The 14,453-nt window shown below is 44.9% G+C and overlaps 1 protein-coding gene across 1 annotated transcript; it reads right to left on the bottom strand.

The window, feature by feature from the left end:
* Positions 1-207: 207 nt before the first annotated feature.
* On the bottom strand, positions 208-5,817 carry LOC128710918 (solute carrier organic anion transporter family member 4A1). The gene is made up of 14 exons (XM_053805783.1): positions 5,753-5,817; positions 5,213-5,528; positions 4,782-4,998; positions 4,527-4,722; positions 4,281-4,441; positions 4,075-4,182; positions 3,802-3,902; positions 3,421-3,664; positions 2,567-3,109; positions 2,265-2,493; positions 2,002-2,190; positions 1,777-1,925; positions 1,555-1,708; positions 208-1,486 (listed from the first exon to the last, which is right to left on the bottom strand). The coding sequence occupies exons 1-14, from the start codon at positions 5,815-5,817 to the stop codon at positions 208-210; spliced, it is 3,951 nt and encodes a 1,316-aa protein (XP_053661758.1).
* Between the last annotated feature and the right edge of the window lie 8,636 nt (positions 5,818-14,453).

Below are 14,453 nucleotides of genomic sequence, written 5' to 3'. Positions count from 1 at the left end.
GCTAGCATGTCACAATTCTAGGAGAAACATTCCGGTAGATTGCATCGTCTCATGGAGATTGTGTTACGATTAAGCCTAGAATGTAAGGTCCAACATTTGCTTTGGGGCTCATTTCCTATTTTAGTTAGAGACAAACATGCGCATAAATGCATCACCATAATTCTTAAAGCGTCGCCACCAGGGCCTTTTAACACTTCTCAGTTCCGGCTAAACGTTTGCTGCCGATGACGATGCGGAAGAGGCGGATGGTGATGATGAGGAGGAAGATGCAGACGGCGAAGAGCAGCAGGTCGGTTCCTCTTCTGGCAGCACGCTGTTTTTGTCTAGCAGCAGCTGCAAAGATTCTGGCTGCACGCTTCCTACGTCGGATGCGATCGTTGAAAGGCAGGAGGATACGACCGGTGCCAGTACGGATGTACTCCGACCAGCAAGACCAGTCGACTCGTGGCCCGAATCGACCGTTGGCAGTGTAGCGGTTGCCGAGGAAAGCTTGCGTGCGAGAGCATTCGTGCCGACGCCGATTGTGGCCGTTTCCGTACCACTGCACGGTTGGTATGCACCGTACTTCAGATCCTTCGAGTTGGTGCGTCGATGACGCAATATGCTATTCGAGTCTTCGATCAATGATTTAATGCCACCGAGAATGCCGCTCGGTGCACTCGGCTCTACCGTACCGGCACCAACGAGCGTGCTGGGGGCGAGATTCAGTAAGTTCAAATCACGCGAATTCGTGCGCGAGTGACCCTTGCCGTACTTGGACTCAAGCTCCTCGTTGAGATCGCTGCTGTGCTTCATATTGTTTAGCTTCGCGCTAGACACACCGCCACATCCCGGCACACCGATGTTGTTGTTCTTCAGCACTGCCACGTCATGCGAGAAGGAACTTTTCCGCGACGAACCACCCCCGGTAATGGATGCCCCGGTGGAGCTGAGGAACTTGTTTGCAATGTCGTTATCCAGCCGAATTATGACATTATTTGGCAGGAAGGAGAACTCCTGCCCGTACGAGTAGTTGCGCGTGTGGCGCTTTTTCTTCGTTGGCCCTGCGGCGCCTGCACCACCACTGCAGCTGCTGCTGTAGCCCAGCTTTACGTGCTCCGAACCGCTACTCGAACCCGGCTTCAGATGGTTTAGAATGTACCGAATGTTGCTCGCACCGCCCGACGCCAGCGAAGGGGGTTGTTGCTGTTGGTCGCCTGCACTGTTATGGTGCTGCTGCAGCGCAATCCACCGCCCGAGATGACCCGATGAGGAGGAGGACGTTTGCTGCTGGTGCCGGTGCTGTTCGTTGTTGTAATCGTGCGAGTTGTTGCGCGTATGGTGGCGCATAAAACGCTTCAGCTTCCAATCGTGGAAGTCTACCTCCCGGTTTGTAGCTGAGTTACTGCGCTGGATTTTGATATCACAGGAATTGCTGCGGTAGTGTTTGCGAGCGGCCGACGCTGTCGGTGGCAAACGATACGGTTGATGGACACCATCGTCGTACCTAAAACAACAAGAACATAAAATGAATAATCCTGGTAGGATGTTTAAGACAACAGTAGCACAAGTTACCTGTATTCCAGTTGAATAGTTTTGGAATCATTTCGTTGATGGCGACTGGCGACCAAGATGCGCTTGTTGTTCTCGGCCAGTGCGTCTCCAGAAATGCATTCACCATTGAACGGTACCGCAATGCTTTCATCCAAAGTGCTCTTTTCCTCAAACACTGTTAAAAGGACATGAAATACAATTTATCGGTAATGCTCAACTTCATTGCCACAAGTTAAAACTTACACTTGTCTAAACTTATAATCGATCCAACTAGCTCATTAGTCGATAGTGGATTCATCTTGTCCAAATTTTTCCGTCGCCTCACGAGCCACCAGTCAATGATGAAGATCACCAAGGCAATAATTTTAATTGACGCACATAATCCAACGTATCTGAGAAAAAGAACATGAGATGTTACAAATCAATTCACCTTCATCAATTCATCAATGTTCGGTAATATGAACTCACTTGTAGCGAAATTTTTCAATATCGTAGATCAAACATCGGCCACCCTTTTCGCCGCATGTTGATTTCCACAATAGACAGGAAGAATCGATCAAGTTGCCAAACACGATCGGTGCCGGGATGTAGCCGAATAGTCGAAAGATGACAAACTGCATACCGAGCGCAAACGAACGTTCCTCTTCCGAAACGGATCTGTGAAATATGAACACGATTGTTTAATACCGATTAGATTGTTTGATTTACTGCTTGTTTCGATCCAGTTATACCGCAAAACAATCATGAGTAAAGGCATTTGCGTTGACGCCACGACGAATGTCATGAAGAACAGCAGAATCAGGAAGGGATAGATCGTACGACAGGGTGTGTTACAAACTCCCGCAGTTGCTACTGGCACCACCGTGACCTCAGCGAAAGCTTCATGTGCGTTCAGGGCTTGCGCTTGTGCTCCTTCTGCTCCTCGATAAATGCTGTTGTTAGTAACGTTGGCTTGTACACCTGAAAAGAAAATGCACAACATTTGAAAATAATTGTCTTCCATTACAGTTTCACTGTCAAATGGAATACTTACAGGCGCAGTTCGTGTAATTCGAGCTAGACGAAAACGCGGTACACCCGGCGTGGCAGGGACTGAAATAGGTCAATCCGTTGTTGCCACAGACCGGCTCGACGTCGTACATGTGACACTCGCAACCAAAATTACACGCCGCCGTCAGATTCACCTGGAACGGTTCCACGTTGTGGGCAGAGCTGTTGTAGTACGGTATGGTGGTGCCGGCCATTTTTAAATTTTCACAACCAAGGAAGAACAACAATCCATAGCAGGATAGACATATCAGGTTCGAAATAAGCACGAACTGCACAGCACCCTTTGGCTTCAGCTGGAAGCGCTTCAGTATGCAGCCTCCGATGAAGATGCCGATACAGGCGCCCGGTACTGCGATCGAACCAGTGAAAACGCTCGCTTGGCTCTTGCCCAGACTGAACTGCGTCTCGAGATATTTGGGCAGGAACACCACGAAGCCGGACACAATCATTAGCTCCATGCAGGCGCCAAGACAGGTGACAATATACACCGGGTTCGTTACCAGACGCCACATTGACTGGGGGATGTCTGCAATGATAGAAAAAGGGGAAATTAAAACAGTCATTGGTACATTGGAATCAGTTTGTGGAAATTCGAAAATATACAAAAAGATACATCTAGAAGACGAATTTAACTCAATTCTGAATTAAACTTAGAATTCTATGCTAATATAATATTTTTCACCTAAAACATTTTCTTTCGAAATATTCTAAATCTAATCTTTACCCCCATAGAATCTAAATGCGAGTGACAAGTTTTCCCGACGAAAAACAACTTGTACTATTAAGCGCAAAATATCAATACCATAAATCTACCTTCCGTATCGCATTCAACCTTACCTTTAATGTCCTTTCCATATCCGGTGTCCTCGCCCGTTTTGTTTGCTTGCGGAGCGTTATTGGCACCATGTCCTGTTTGTTGTTGCGGCTGCTGTTGCTGCTGCTGTTGCAGAGTTCCCGTTTGCTGCTGGGCCAGATTCGGCTGTGATCGGGGAAGGCTGCTAGAATTATTCGATGTTAATTGCTGCAGCTGGGGTAACCGCTGTTCGGCAATGCGTATTTTCTTCTTCTCGCGTGTTAGAACCTACAACAGTTCGAAAAAGGGAGGCCACACATAAGTCGATGAATTATTGGCGCCGGCAATAATGGCAATTCGAAAGTGGCATGTTTGGTCATTTCGGGTTCTTTAGGCTCAACATTACTGCCAAATAATTCACCTACCTTCGGAAAGGAAAAAAACGGTACCGCCACTATGATGAGCAGGATGCCGCATACCAGGAAGCCACCCCACCACATGCCAACCCATCGGCGATCATCAGGATCTGGGTGAGATACAAAAACAAGGCACGGCACAAAAGGTAAGCATAACAAAAAAAAAAGAACAAGACACAATTTATTAGCGACGTTCCAGCGAAATGTTTTCTCAAACGGTTCTTTTAATGCGCTTTGCGCGCGTCTGCGGCCAGCGGAAATTGGCTCATCCAATTAACTTACCGATATTGATATCGCTACCGGAAAAGGAATCCATATGGAAGGACAGCAGATAAGCACCGAGCAGGAAGCCAAGAACTGGACCGAAGGCGGCCATACTGTACATGGCACCTGCGAGAGAACATAACACCGTAACGAAATGGACGGCAAAAAAACAACAGATTACTTCTTCTGCGGGCGTGACACGGCCAATGTAGTGTGGCGCTTACCGATATACATCGATGAGCTTTCCTTCCGGACGTGATCATCGACGTACGTGGTGCCGAGTGTGAACAGTGGACTTCCGCCACCGCCGAGCAATATTTGCGCAATTACAAACAGTATCACAGGCCCGAAGGTTGAAGATTTGCTTTTGAGGCAATTGTCCCCTCTAAAACGGAATGAAAGCAAATGTAGATTTTCATATCGGGTACTTTATACTCAGGTGACGCTTAGGTTCACGGCCGTTTACTTACCTTAAATTGTGAGATGTAAGGGGTGGATTTGAAAGGCTATTCGAGAGCCTACCAAGCCCCATATCCTGCTCGCGTACCGACACCAATCGGCAGATGTTGTCGGACGTTTTATTGTCAATCATTATGCCCGGGTTTGGCTCACCGGTAAAGTGTGGCACCATGAACACGAGCGAACCAATGCCCATGATGACGGCTCCTGAAAGGGAAACGATTCAATTTAGCGAGGCCGAAGGATTCACAGTGCACAATACATACCGATACCGATCCAGACCGGGATGTGGCGCCGGCTGCCTAGGTAGCTGACGAAAATGACCGTGATAACGTTGCCAATTTCGTAGCTAGACGCAATTAATCCGGACAAACTGGACGGTATTTCAAACCGCTTCTCTATTGTCGTAATCACTGAGTTGATGTAGCCGGAGCTAAGCGCCTGTTGTAAAGTTACTAGGATTGAGAGCAGCAGGACGAACACCTTTTGGGGAGGAAAAACACCGGTAAAAAATTTGTTTGAGCAGATCCAGCCTGGATTAGAATTTCAGAATTTCGGGAATTGTCGGAATTCCCGTTCGCCTCAATTGCTTCTGATAACATAAACCGAATGGAGAATTCACTTAACGAAAATATTCTTGCGACTAACAATTCTTCATCGAAATGCCTAACATTCACCTAAATATTACTAAGCCTACCTTTATCCGCGCAAAGTGTTGTACCGCCGATGGTCGACAGTTTAAGATGCCGCAGTCTCGTGTGTAGTCGTCGTTGATCAGCAGCACGTTCGGTAGCGGCTTTTCCCGATCCATCATCACGCTGCTGGACGGTTGTCGGCTGTGGCACTTGATAACGGTGTCGGCAGTGGCCGTTGCCGAGGTTGTCGTGGTCGTGGCAGTGTTCACCGACATCGGCAATGACTCCGATTCGGTGTCCTGCGGAATGTCGGCGCTGCTGTCGTCGGTTTGCGCTTCCGAATACAGTCCGGTCATGGCGTACATGGATTCATTTCGCCTATGGTGGAATAATAATCGATATTACAAACAGTTTGCTTTGTTAAAAATAGCTACTAAGACATAAATACACAATATTAAAACGTTTAAGAAAGATCGTATAAATACAAAATATTGAAACGTTTAAGAAAGACCACTATTAAGGTGTTGATAATACACAAAAACCTACTGGTTTGTGAAGATTCCTTGTACTATTTAAGCTACCCCTAACTACATCCAACTCACCTATGCCCTTTGCGTTGGCCGTTGCCACCATCGAGTGCTCCTCCACCGGACGTTGTCATCTTCATCTAACTCGAACTCGTAATGGATCAGAGAAGAATGCAGTGAATCTTCCAAGACTCCACGGAATGGATAGTGGGACAGCTAGCTGCAGATTGCACCACCGGTTCAAGGGAAACTGTGCTCGTTTTGTACGCCCGTTCGATAGAGCCAATGGTCGACAAGGGTTGTCGGTTGCGCCGCTATCATGTCTTCTGCGTCGAGACGTATGTTTCTAGGCATAGAAACACACAACACTGCTGGTGCTATTGTGCCCGTACTTCCGTCCTATGCGACATCGGGGTGGTCTGTATGTAGTTAATTGTTTCCTGCAAAAAATCAACGACAAACGATTACGTAGATGTGAGAAAAAAGAGTTTCAATAACATTATGACCAGACATGGCATTAAATTGATATTGCTTATGAGAGGTCCTATAATATAACTGGTTCACGGTTAAACCCGCTGCATAACCCAAAACCTGCCAAAACAACATATTTAAGCAGAAAAATGTAGCAATGGAAAAGATCTCAATCTTTTGAATCGTCATTGAATGGACACAACAAACCCAGAGTTCGTCCAAATCAAAATTCTAACCAAAACACACTTTAGAGTTGGTTCGTTCCACACCTTGGTACTGCATAAACGCGACTCAATTGATGCCAAATATGAAACGGAACCCAGCCTACATTAAACTGTCATCAGGGACACATTTTGTGGTAAAGCATAAACGATAGCTCATCATATCATGGGGGCAGGCAGGCACTCAGAACATCTTTTACACTGGACGAAACACAACGGCCCATCAGCATTCTTTGGCCCCTGGCATCTCAGGGGATTTTTGCGTATCATTCAACGAAACCAGGTTAACGACCATTTAATGAGCAATTTCGTGTAATCACATCTATTCCTGGATGTTACCAGGCGCGAGGAACTCTCGAACAAGCAGCACCATGTACTGAAAAGTGATACCGCCCCATTACATGTTCTATCATCGTTCTATCATTACACATCTCGCTGGTTATGTAAACAGGGACCTTTAGGAAAATATGTTTCCCCAACCTTTCCACACTCATACGGCACGGATCAATACACCACGGCGCACGGTAAAGAGACATTCAAGTGACATTAATTTGGTATTGCATCCGAAAGTATCGGCGAACGAGATGGACTAGACCGCGTTCTGTCACAAATGATGATAAGTGACTTTCTCCCAACTAACGAATTCTCCGATTGGTATCGTTGGTGCCAAAACACGGTGAGGTGTTGATGCTAATAAGCGCGCACCGTTTGACCTAAATTCTGTGCTGATGAATTCACGCGTCCGGCCAGCTAAAGGTGGACGGCACAGTGTAGTTGTTGTTTTGTACAAAAAAAAACCTTCGCTGCCAACATCCTACAGCATCCGGTACATGGCAAATCCGCACATGTGCCACATATTGGCGAGAGTGCGGCTACTGTACCACATCATCCTCCTTTTCCCGTGGCAAACCATGGGAGCACATGGCAAGAACCACAGATTTCGGTGCTGTCAACGGTGACCAATTTTGCGCAACAAAACATGTGCAAGTGCATGATGGTCGACAACCGTGTTGGAGATGTGGCCCATGTCCAATACCGTGCGGGTATACACACCGACCATGATGGATGGATGCGGAGTGCCAACGTTTCCGCCCCACACCATCAATCGGCTGCTGGTGCGGTGGTGCGGAATTGGACACAAACTAGACGCGAGTTGATGGACTGATGATGGGCATATTGTGAATCAAAGTTTCGCAATTAATTACGGGCTATCGTGAATGCGTTATCGAAGGCACACACGCAAATGTCACCCTTATCGGGAAAAGGCTACATGTGCCGATCACCGATCATAATGATTCATTGCATCCGAGCGCATAGTTTGTCATGGAAACTGGAATGGAAAATAGGTATTAAACCGGGCGTCAACAATTTTTCCGTGTAATGCATAAGGTAATTGATTTATTACTGTTCTTTTTTGCTATAATCCAACACTAGAACGCGTGGTAAGCATTTAAAGAGTTTTTTTTATTGAGGGTCACTTTATAAACTATTACAAGGACCCTGATTAGGTTATAATATTTTAACGAGTTCGTACTTTAGAGTAAATACGCAAACGTTATGCATCACCTACGGTAGAATTATTGAATTCTTCAAGAAATCTTCAACATTCATGGATCCTGTAATACTTAAAAATAATGTTACACAACGTCAATAACAAAAACATCACAAATTCTTCTTCTTTGGCACAATGACCTCAAGTAGGTCTAGACCTGCCATTCCTGACTTTCTTTGACTTATTTTACCACGTAGCCGGATAGTCAGTCCTGGGTTGGATTGGTCCGGATGGAATTCTGGACCGGTCCTGTCGTGTGAAGACCATCACACCACGGATTACTTCAGTGAATTATTATTACCAACCCAAAATAAAACTTTGATAAAATTGTGCCATTCCACCAGTAAACATCTACCTTGGTAATTCAATAATCGAATGCAATCGTCTAGTGTAAGATTATCATAGATATCGTTAAAGGAACTCCACAGTACAGAAACAAACAAAGAAGTAAAATAGCTCACAGCTCAGAACAACTTCCTGCCCGATACATTTCCGATAATCCAAAAGCTAATCCGATTCCCATTACCATCAGCGCGACTTGTAATGAGTCGCAGTCGTTGTGAGCGAATGTAACTTTCCATCGACGGCAGGAGCCATCGGGGTGTAGTACGTGACATGCCATTCCCGTATTTCTTCCAACGGCACGGATCCTTCCTATTTGCGCAGGTTAAAAGGGGCATGCACATTAACGAATCTCGTGGCTGGCGGGAAAATATCGCAACCCACCATCTACCATCTCCTACCAAAAGATGCGGCAAGGTTGGCAGAAAAAAAAACAAATGCTCCACATAGAATTGGGGTGGCTTATAGTGTGGAGTGTGCTTACCGGTGCCTGCTTGCCTGCACGCCGGTACTGCCCCCGAACGCGAGAGAGTTCAGTGACCGGACGGCTAAAAGAAAAACACCAATATCCGGAACCAGACAGACAGAACCGGTGGGAGGACGCACGAAGAGCCCGAGTGGGGGATGATGATTCTTTCATTTGATTGCATTCAGTGTGGTGTGGTGCATGAAGTTGGTCAACGAGCGTAAAAGAAACCCATATAACTTACCTTCGGTGGCCGTGCCGAGGTGGAAATGGGAAACCTAATGTGCCCCATAGGTATTTTCGTCCCTAAAGTGGTATCTCCATTCTATTCCCTGATTTGACCGAGCGCTATTTGGTATCCACATGCAGCGAGAAAAAGGGATACAAGCACAGACGACTTCCGGCACTGGAGGATAGTAAAAGCTAACTTCATCTGATTCCGCCGGCAAGAAAACACTGCACACAGACACATTTGGCTGCATTTCTGCTTGCTATTGGGGGGTAACTGCAGCATCCCTTTTTAGTACCTCTATTATTCTCATCCAAAAAGGGTTTATGAGGTTTGACGTTGGGAATAAGGCAGTACGGGAAACTCTTTAGAAATAGCTAAAATTTCAATCTAAAAGACTATTATATTGGAATGTTAAGAACAACAGTTTACAAACTACTCAAAATGTTCTAAATATTTTCGTTTGGCAACGTTTTTTTCAAAGCCCCAACGCCCCAGGTTTTTCAATTTATTTTTCGTTCAATAACACAATTTATAACAGCACTGCTCCACTGGTACACGGCCCACATTCCCCTCACCCGGGGCCTAACACGAAATACTTTGCAGTAAAACCCATTTTACAATTGCAAATACTACCCCACTTTTGCGCCAAAAGTTTTACCTTCCTGCTGTACAAACTGTGTGACAGATGGACTGTTGCGAATGTTGTTTTTACGGCGCACCATCATGCGACACAATTTGCCGTAAAACTCCACCGATAGACAACACGGCCGGTCGGTCGGGTACCCACCGATAGCGAATAGCTCAACCAACACCAACAATTCCTTCGCTGCTGGCACACAACAAAACGGACGGAGGAAAACCTAAGCTTAAACACGCGAAAAATGACGAAAGCTTACGGACCAGTTCGGAAGCGAATCATTTTTCCCATCCCGATTCCGATGCAATTTTTGGTGGGCAAAACCCGTCCGCCGGGTGGTAGTATCATGTAGTAGTAGCAGTAGTAGTAGACATGCCTTATCTTGTTCATCTTGTGTGCGCCAAACTGATGGGGTTGTGCGCTAAGGTCTATAAAACGAACCGTGGGGAAGTTAATTAACAATTTTCCTGAGTTTACTTCTACCGATCGATGGGAGAAAATCGAATGGGAAACGCTGAGCGTAACAAGGCGAGGGGCACGTTTCGGTTTTTTGGACACGGTACGGGCTCTGTGTGTGTATATTTTCGTTTTGTCCACCCTGAAGTTTTAACCGATTTCCTGTTGTGCAAGGTGGTGTACTGCTGTTGATCGTGAAGACTTGTTAGAAGTTATAAAATTAGTATTAAATTGATGAAAACTCATAATTTACCACAGCAAACCGCAATGATACACGACGCACATCGAAACCGTGAAGTGAATAAATTAGCCACCAGTAGCCAAAAACGCAAATATGCAAATGAATTAATCCGGCATTCACACGCATCGCGTGCGGCCAGCAAAATAGTTTTCTATCTGTCACAAAAGTAGCTTCCGTTTTCTATATGGGTTTACATTAGAATAAAAATTGACCTACTGCACCGATGAACCTACTTACTTCCACATCGGTAGTGCTTCTGACCTACCGCAATGGTTTCTCCAGTGGAGACAAAACGAAGTCATATGCCACATAGCGTGCGTGTGAACTAGAACTTTGCGAACCAACAAAAAAAAGGCTACCTTCCGTGTGGCAAGAAAAGAGAACAATTTAAAAATACTTCCTTGGAAATGAGGTGGCAGGGAAAAGAAAAATAAAAAACCGTAACTGGTGGCACAGAATGGTGGCAATACCCTCGGGGGCCATCTCTGGTTCCGCAACAATAGAAAATAGAGCGCAGAAGGAAGGAAAACGTGAAGCTATGAACTGAATTTTTCACTTTCCTTCAGTGCACTTATGCGGAAAATGACAATTAAGAGACGATCGTGAGATGCAGAACGTTAAGTGACTGGGATTTTAGTATTAACATCCAACTGCGAGCATCAACTTACAGGCTCTCTGTCTCACTTTCTAATAAAGGATTTTGACACAAGAATTTTCTTTCAAAATCGTGAACTTTAGTCGATGTTTATGAAACACGCCATTCCTAAGATATAGGTCGAAAAGCGAAGTTGAGTCACAACAATGACGAAAGGATTCAAAACTTCAAATGCATTCACCACGGACGTCATGTTTTTAGAGTTTTAGGAAATCATAACTCATAAAAGTCCGGTTCGTCCGGTTTGACCATTGTGTAATTTTTAAAATTCTACACAATTTTGACAGGAAATTTATCATAAATGAAGAAAAAATCGGACTTTACTATTATTTTGTTTTAACTTGAACAGTGCGGTCTTTACAATGTCCGCCGTTCAGCAGGTTGCCGATAGAGGTACTCCACTGCACCTGATGTGGGGATTAAAGTAGTTGCCCAATATAGGTCAAATATTTTATTTCTTTAACCAATAAAAACGTCAGAATAGACTTACTTTTTTTGCTAATTCTCGAAAAATTGGTTCAGAAAAGACAAAACAAATCCCAATACCAAATTAAGGCTGAGCAACCTAAGATTTACACAGGCTGAAGGATTGCAGAATTTCAAGGCAACTGCAAGAAATCTGTCTTGAGCAAGTTGTTGATATTTTCCACAATACATAAACTTTTACACGAATAATTTACCCACCCACCACCTCTCCCCCTCCCCCACCTTTTAACAGTGAATCATACTATAACGAATCAAATGAATCGATCACATCCGTTTAACAGCGTTAGCCGGACCATGCATCTCTTGCCCAATTTTCAATGAAACGCAACGGACCAAACGGAGTTTAACATAAACATTTCACCACCGAGGACGGTCGGAATTCGATTAACAGCCATTCGAGGCACATCTGTTTTGGACAGACCGGTCTATGTATTTTTTTTTCCTATGCCCCGCAACATGCGTATTATCTCGTCAAATAGCTTCGGCAAGTTAAATCGAACAAGGGTGCCTTTGCTTCGCTGTTTATATTGCCCGTCAGGATCCGGATCGGATCGAATATCCACGAATCGGATTGGGACGAAGAAGTATCCGGACGCTTATTGCGCATTTTCGGCTGCAAAACGGTTTGTTTTGCAATCCGCATACACCACCACATCGCATCCCATCCAGCGGGCGATACATTTCAAACCGTCCGGCAACGCTACAATAATGACTGGGAATCGTTTATGTGCGATTAATTAGGCTTCTCGTTTTGTGCCGATTGTTTTTGTGTTGGCATTGCAAAGAAATTCGGAAAATTGTGTCAAACACCGATGAAGTGTATGGAAATCGTATCATTATCGCAACAAGAAGAATCAAAGTACAGTTCATGAAATAAAATAGCAAACAAACACCAATCAGTATGCGTGATTATTTTATGCATTGTAAAACGAAATGCAATAAATAAGGCGGCCGATTGTTTATGCATTCATTAACGATTGTTTGATCTTCGAGGGGGGGAAGGGTTCGGTAATGTTCTTTCGGAATTTGCGTTTTAATTGCGATGTTCGTCGGTGCAAACAATCAAAGTGCCTCAAAAAATAAACCTTCGTGAAACAAACAAATAACATTGCTACAACTTCCTGAAAAAATTTTAAATTCAAACAATCTATTCTTATTCAAACAAATTTGATGGAGTATTAATATAATTAACTACTTGATTAATCAAATATCCTCATTTAAAATTAAGAATCCCTGACCCGACCTTCGGTAATTGCTGTGTTCGTTTCGTGCAATAAAAACCTTTCTCCAACCCATTTCTTGCGTCCTCACGTAAATGCAAAACAAAAAGAAATCAAACTCCACTTACTGACCAATCAAGCGAAATAACTGACCAGGGACAACCGGGACAAAGAAACACAAAAAAAAAACACACACATAAAACAAATTCAACGTATGCTGCAAACCCATCACCCGGGAGAGAAAGACTTGTGGAGCAACAAAATTAATTTTCATTCCGAGTTCCGATCGGACGGGCCGGTAGTCCCGTGAGAGCGCTTGGTCAGTCGGTCGCATTCTCGTACCCGTACGCTCGGTATCGATTCGTGAAAAGGAGGCCATAATGCAACCGGTGCAACAAGGCATCGTTTAGTAACGGTAGTTAATTAAATTTGCATAGCGACACACTAGTGAAACAAGGCAAACATAAGCACACAAACACGTACGACGCGATTGGAGCAGGAGGTGCATCCGGGAAATGTATCCTCCTCACAAAGCATCTCACCGAGTGAAACCAATCCATCTCGGGTGCCTCGGGGGTGCTACTGCACTCGAGGCCCGTTTGATGGCGATTACACTACGAGCCGACGGCAGTGTAATTGGAGCAAAAGTAATGCGGAAATATTGCGGCGCAGCAAATAATAGCAGCAATAATCGACGACGTACGGAGAGTCACGACTGGTGTGCCCTTGAAAATGCTGACCACGGGTTTCCTGTGTACAGGGAGAGGTGAGGGGAAGGGGGGGGGGGGGGGGGGGTGAAGGGTTCTAAAGGATGCACAAGCGCATACACGCCCCAAAAGGTCAACAGTGGGGTTGCTGTTTTTTTTAATAAATCGTAAAGAAAATGGCCGTTCTAACAGAACCTCGCTTCCAAGTGGTTGCCGATGATGCTGGGGTGGTGAGTGCAACAAGTTGCTGCACTTTACTCTTGGCTACCGTTCGCACTGCACCGCCAGGGCAGTGGGGAAGTTCGATCAATCAATCCGCATCGAATCGCTGTCGAACGTGAACTTTCCTCGTTTGCGTGCCATTTTACAACCAAAACCCAGCAAACCAGAAAGGAAATTTAAAAAGATGCATTATGGCTCTACCTCGATAGGGCAAAAGTAAACATACAACAAAAAAAAACCCCTCAACTATCGATTCACTGCAGTCCTTTCGCAGCATATTGCACAGCTTGTAGCTTCAATGGAGGGAAGCTTAGGTCGATTCCGCACCAGCTGGTATGCGCGTTGCCATTGCATGAGTAATGCATTTTTAATGCCACACGAATCCAGTTCAGTCGGCTGCCTGGTGGCGGAGAGAACATCGATTACATTAAACTCGCTCGCTTTGCTGCAGGTAAATGTTGCAGGGCCGCCCTGTGGGGCGATTTGGCAAAAGAATCCCGCCACGGAAGCGGGATGTTTTTCCACAGTTTGCAACTATGTGTGCCTTATCGGTTCCAAAATTCTGATGCGACAGATGCACACCGACGCTGCATATTAAATGGTCGTGGGGTTTTAGTGGGTGTGGGAGTGTTGTTAGTATGCTCACGTCCAGGTTCAGTAATGAACCGTCCAAGAGATGATTTATTCCCTGGTGCACTTGTTTCAGAAGCACACATTTGCTAACATAATGTCTCAGCAATGTCTTGCTTTATTGCGTCAGTTATATGGTGGATTCAAGAAATTATTTACTAAATTTACTAAAAACAATTGAATTAATTTAATAAATAAATTTAAATTTTTAATATAAATTTTTAATAAGGAATATATG

Source organism: Anopheles marshallii, chromosome 3 (assembly GCF_943734725.1).
Source record: "Anopheles marshallii chromosome 3, idAnoMarsDA_429_01, whole genome shotgun sequence".
In the NCBI taxonomy this organism is placed as follows: domain Eukaryota; kingdom Metazoa; phylum Arthropoda; class Insecta; order Diptera; family Culicidae; genus Anopheles; species Anopheles marshallii.
The sequence above is the reverse complement of the archived record's forward strand: the minus strand, read 5'-3'. Positions and strand labels throughout refer to the sequence as shown.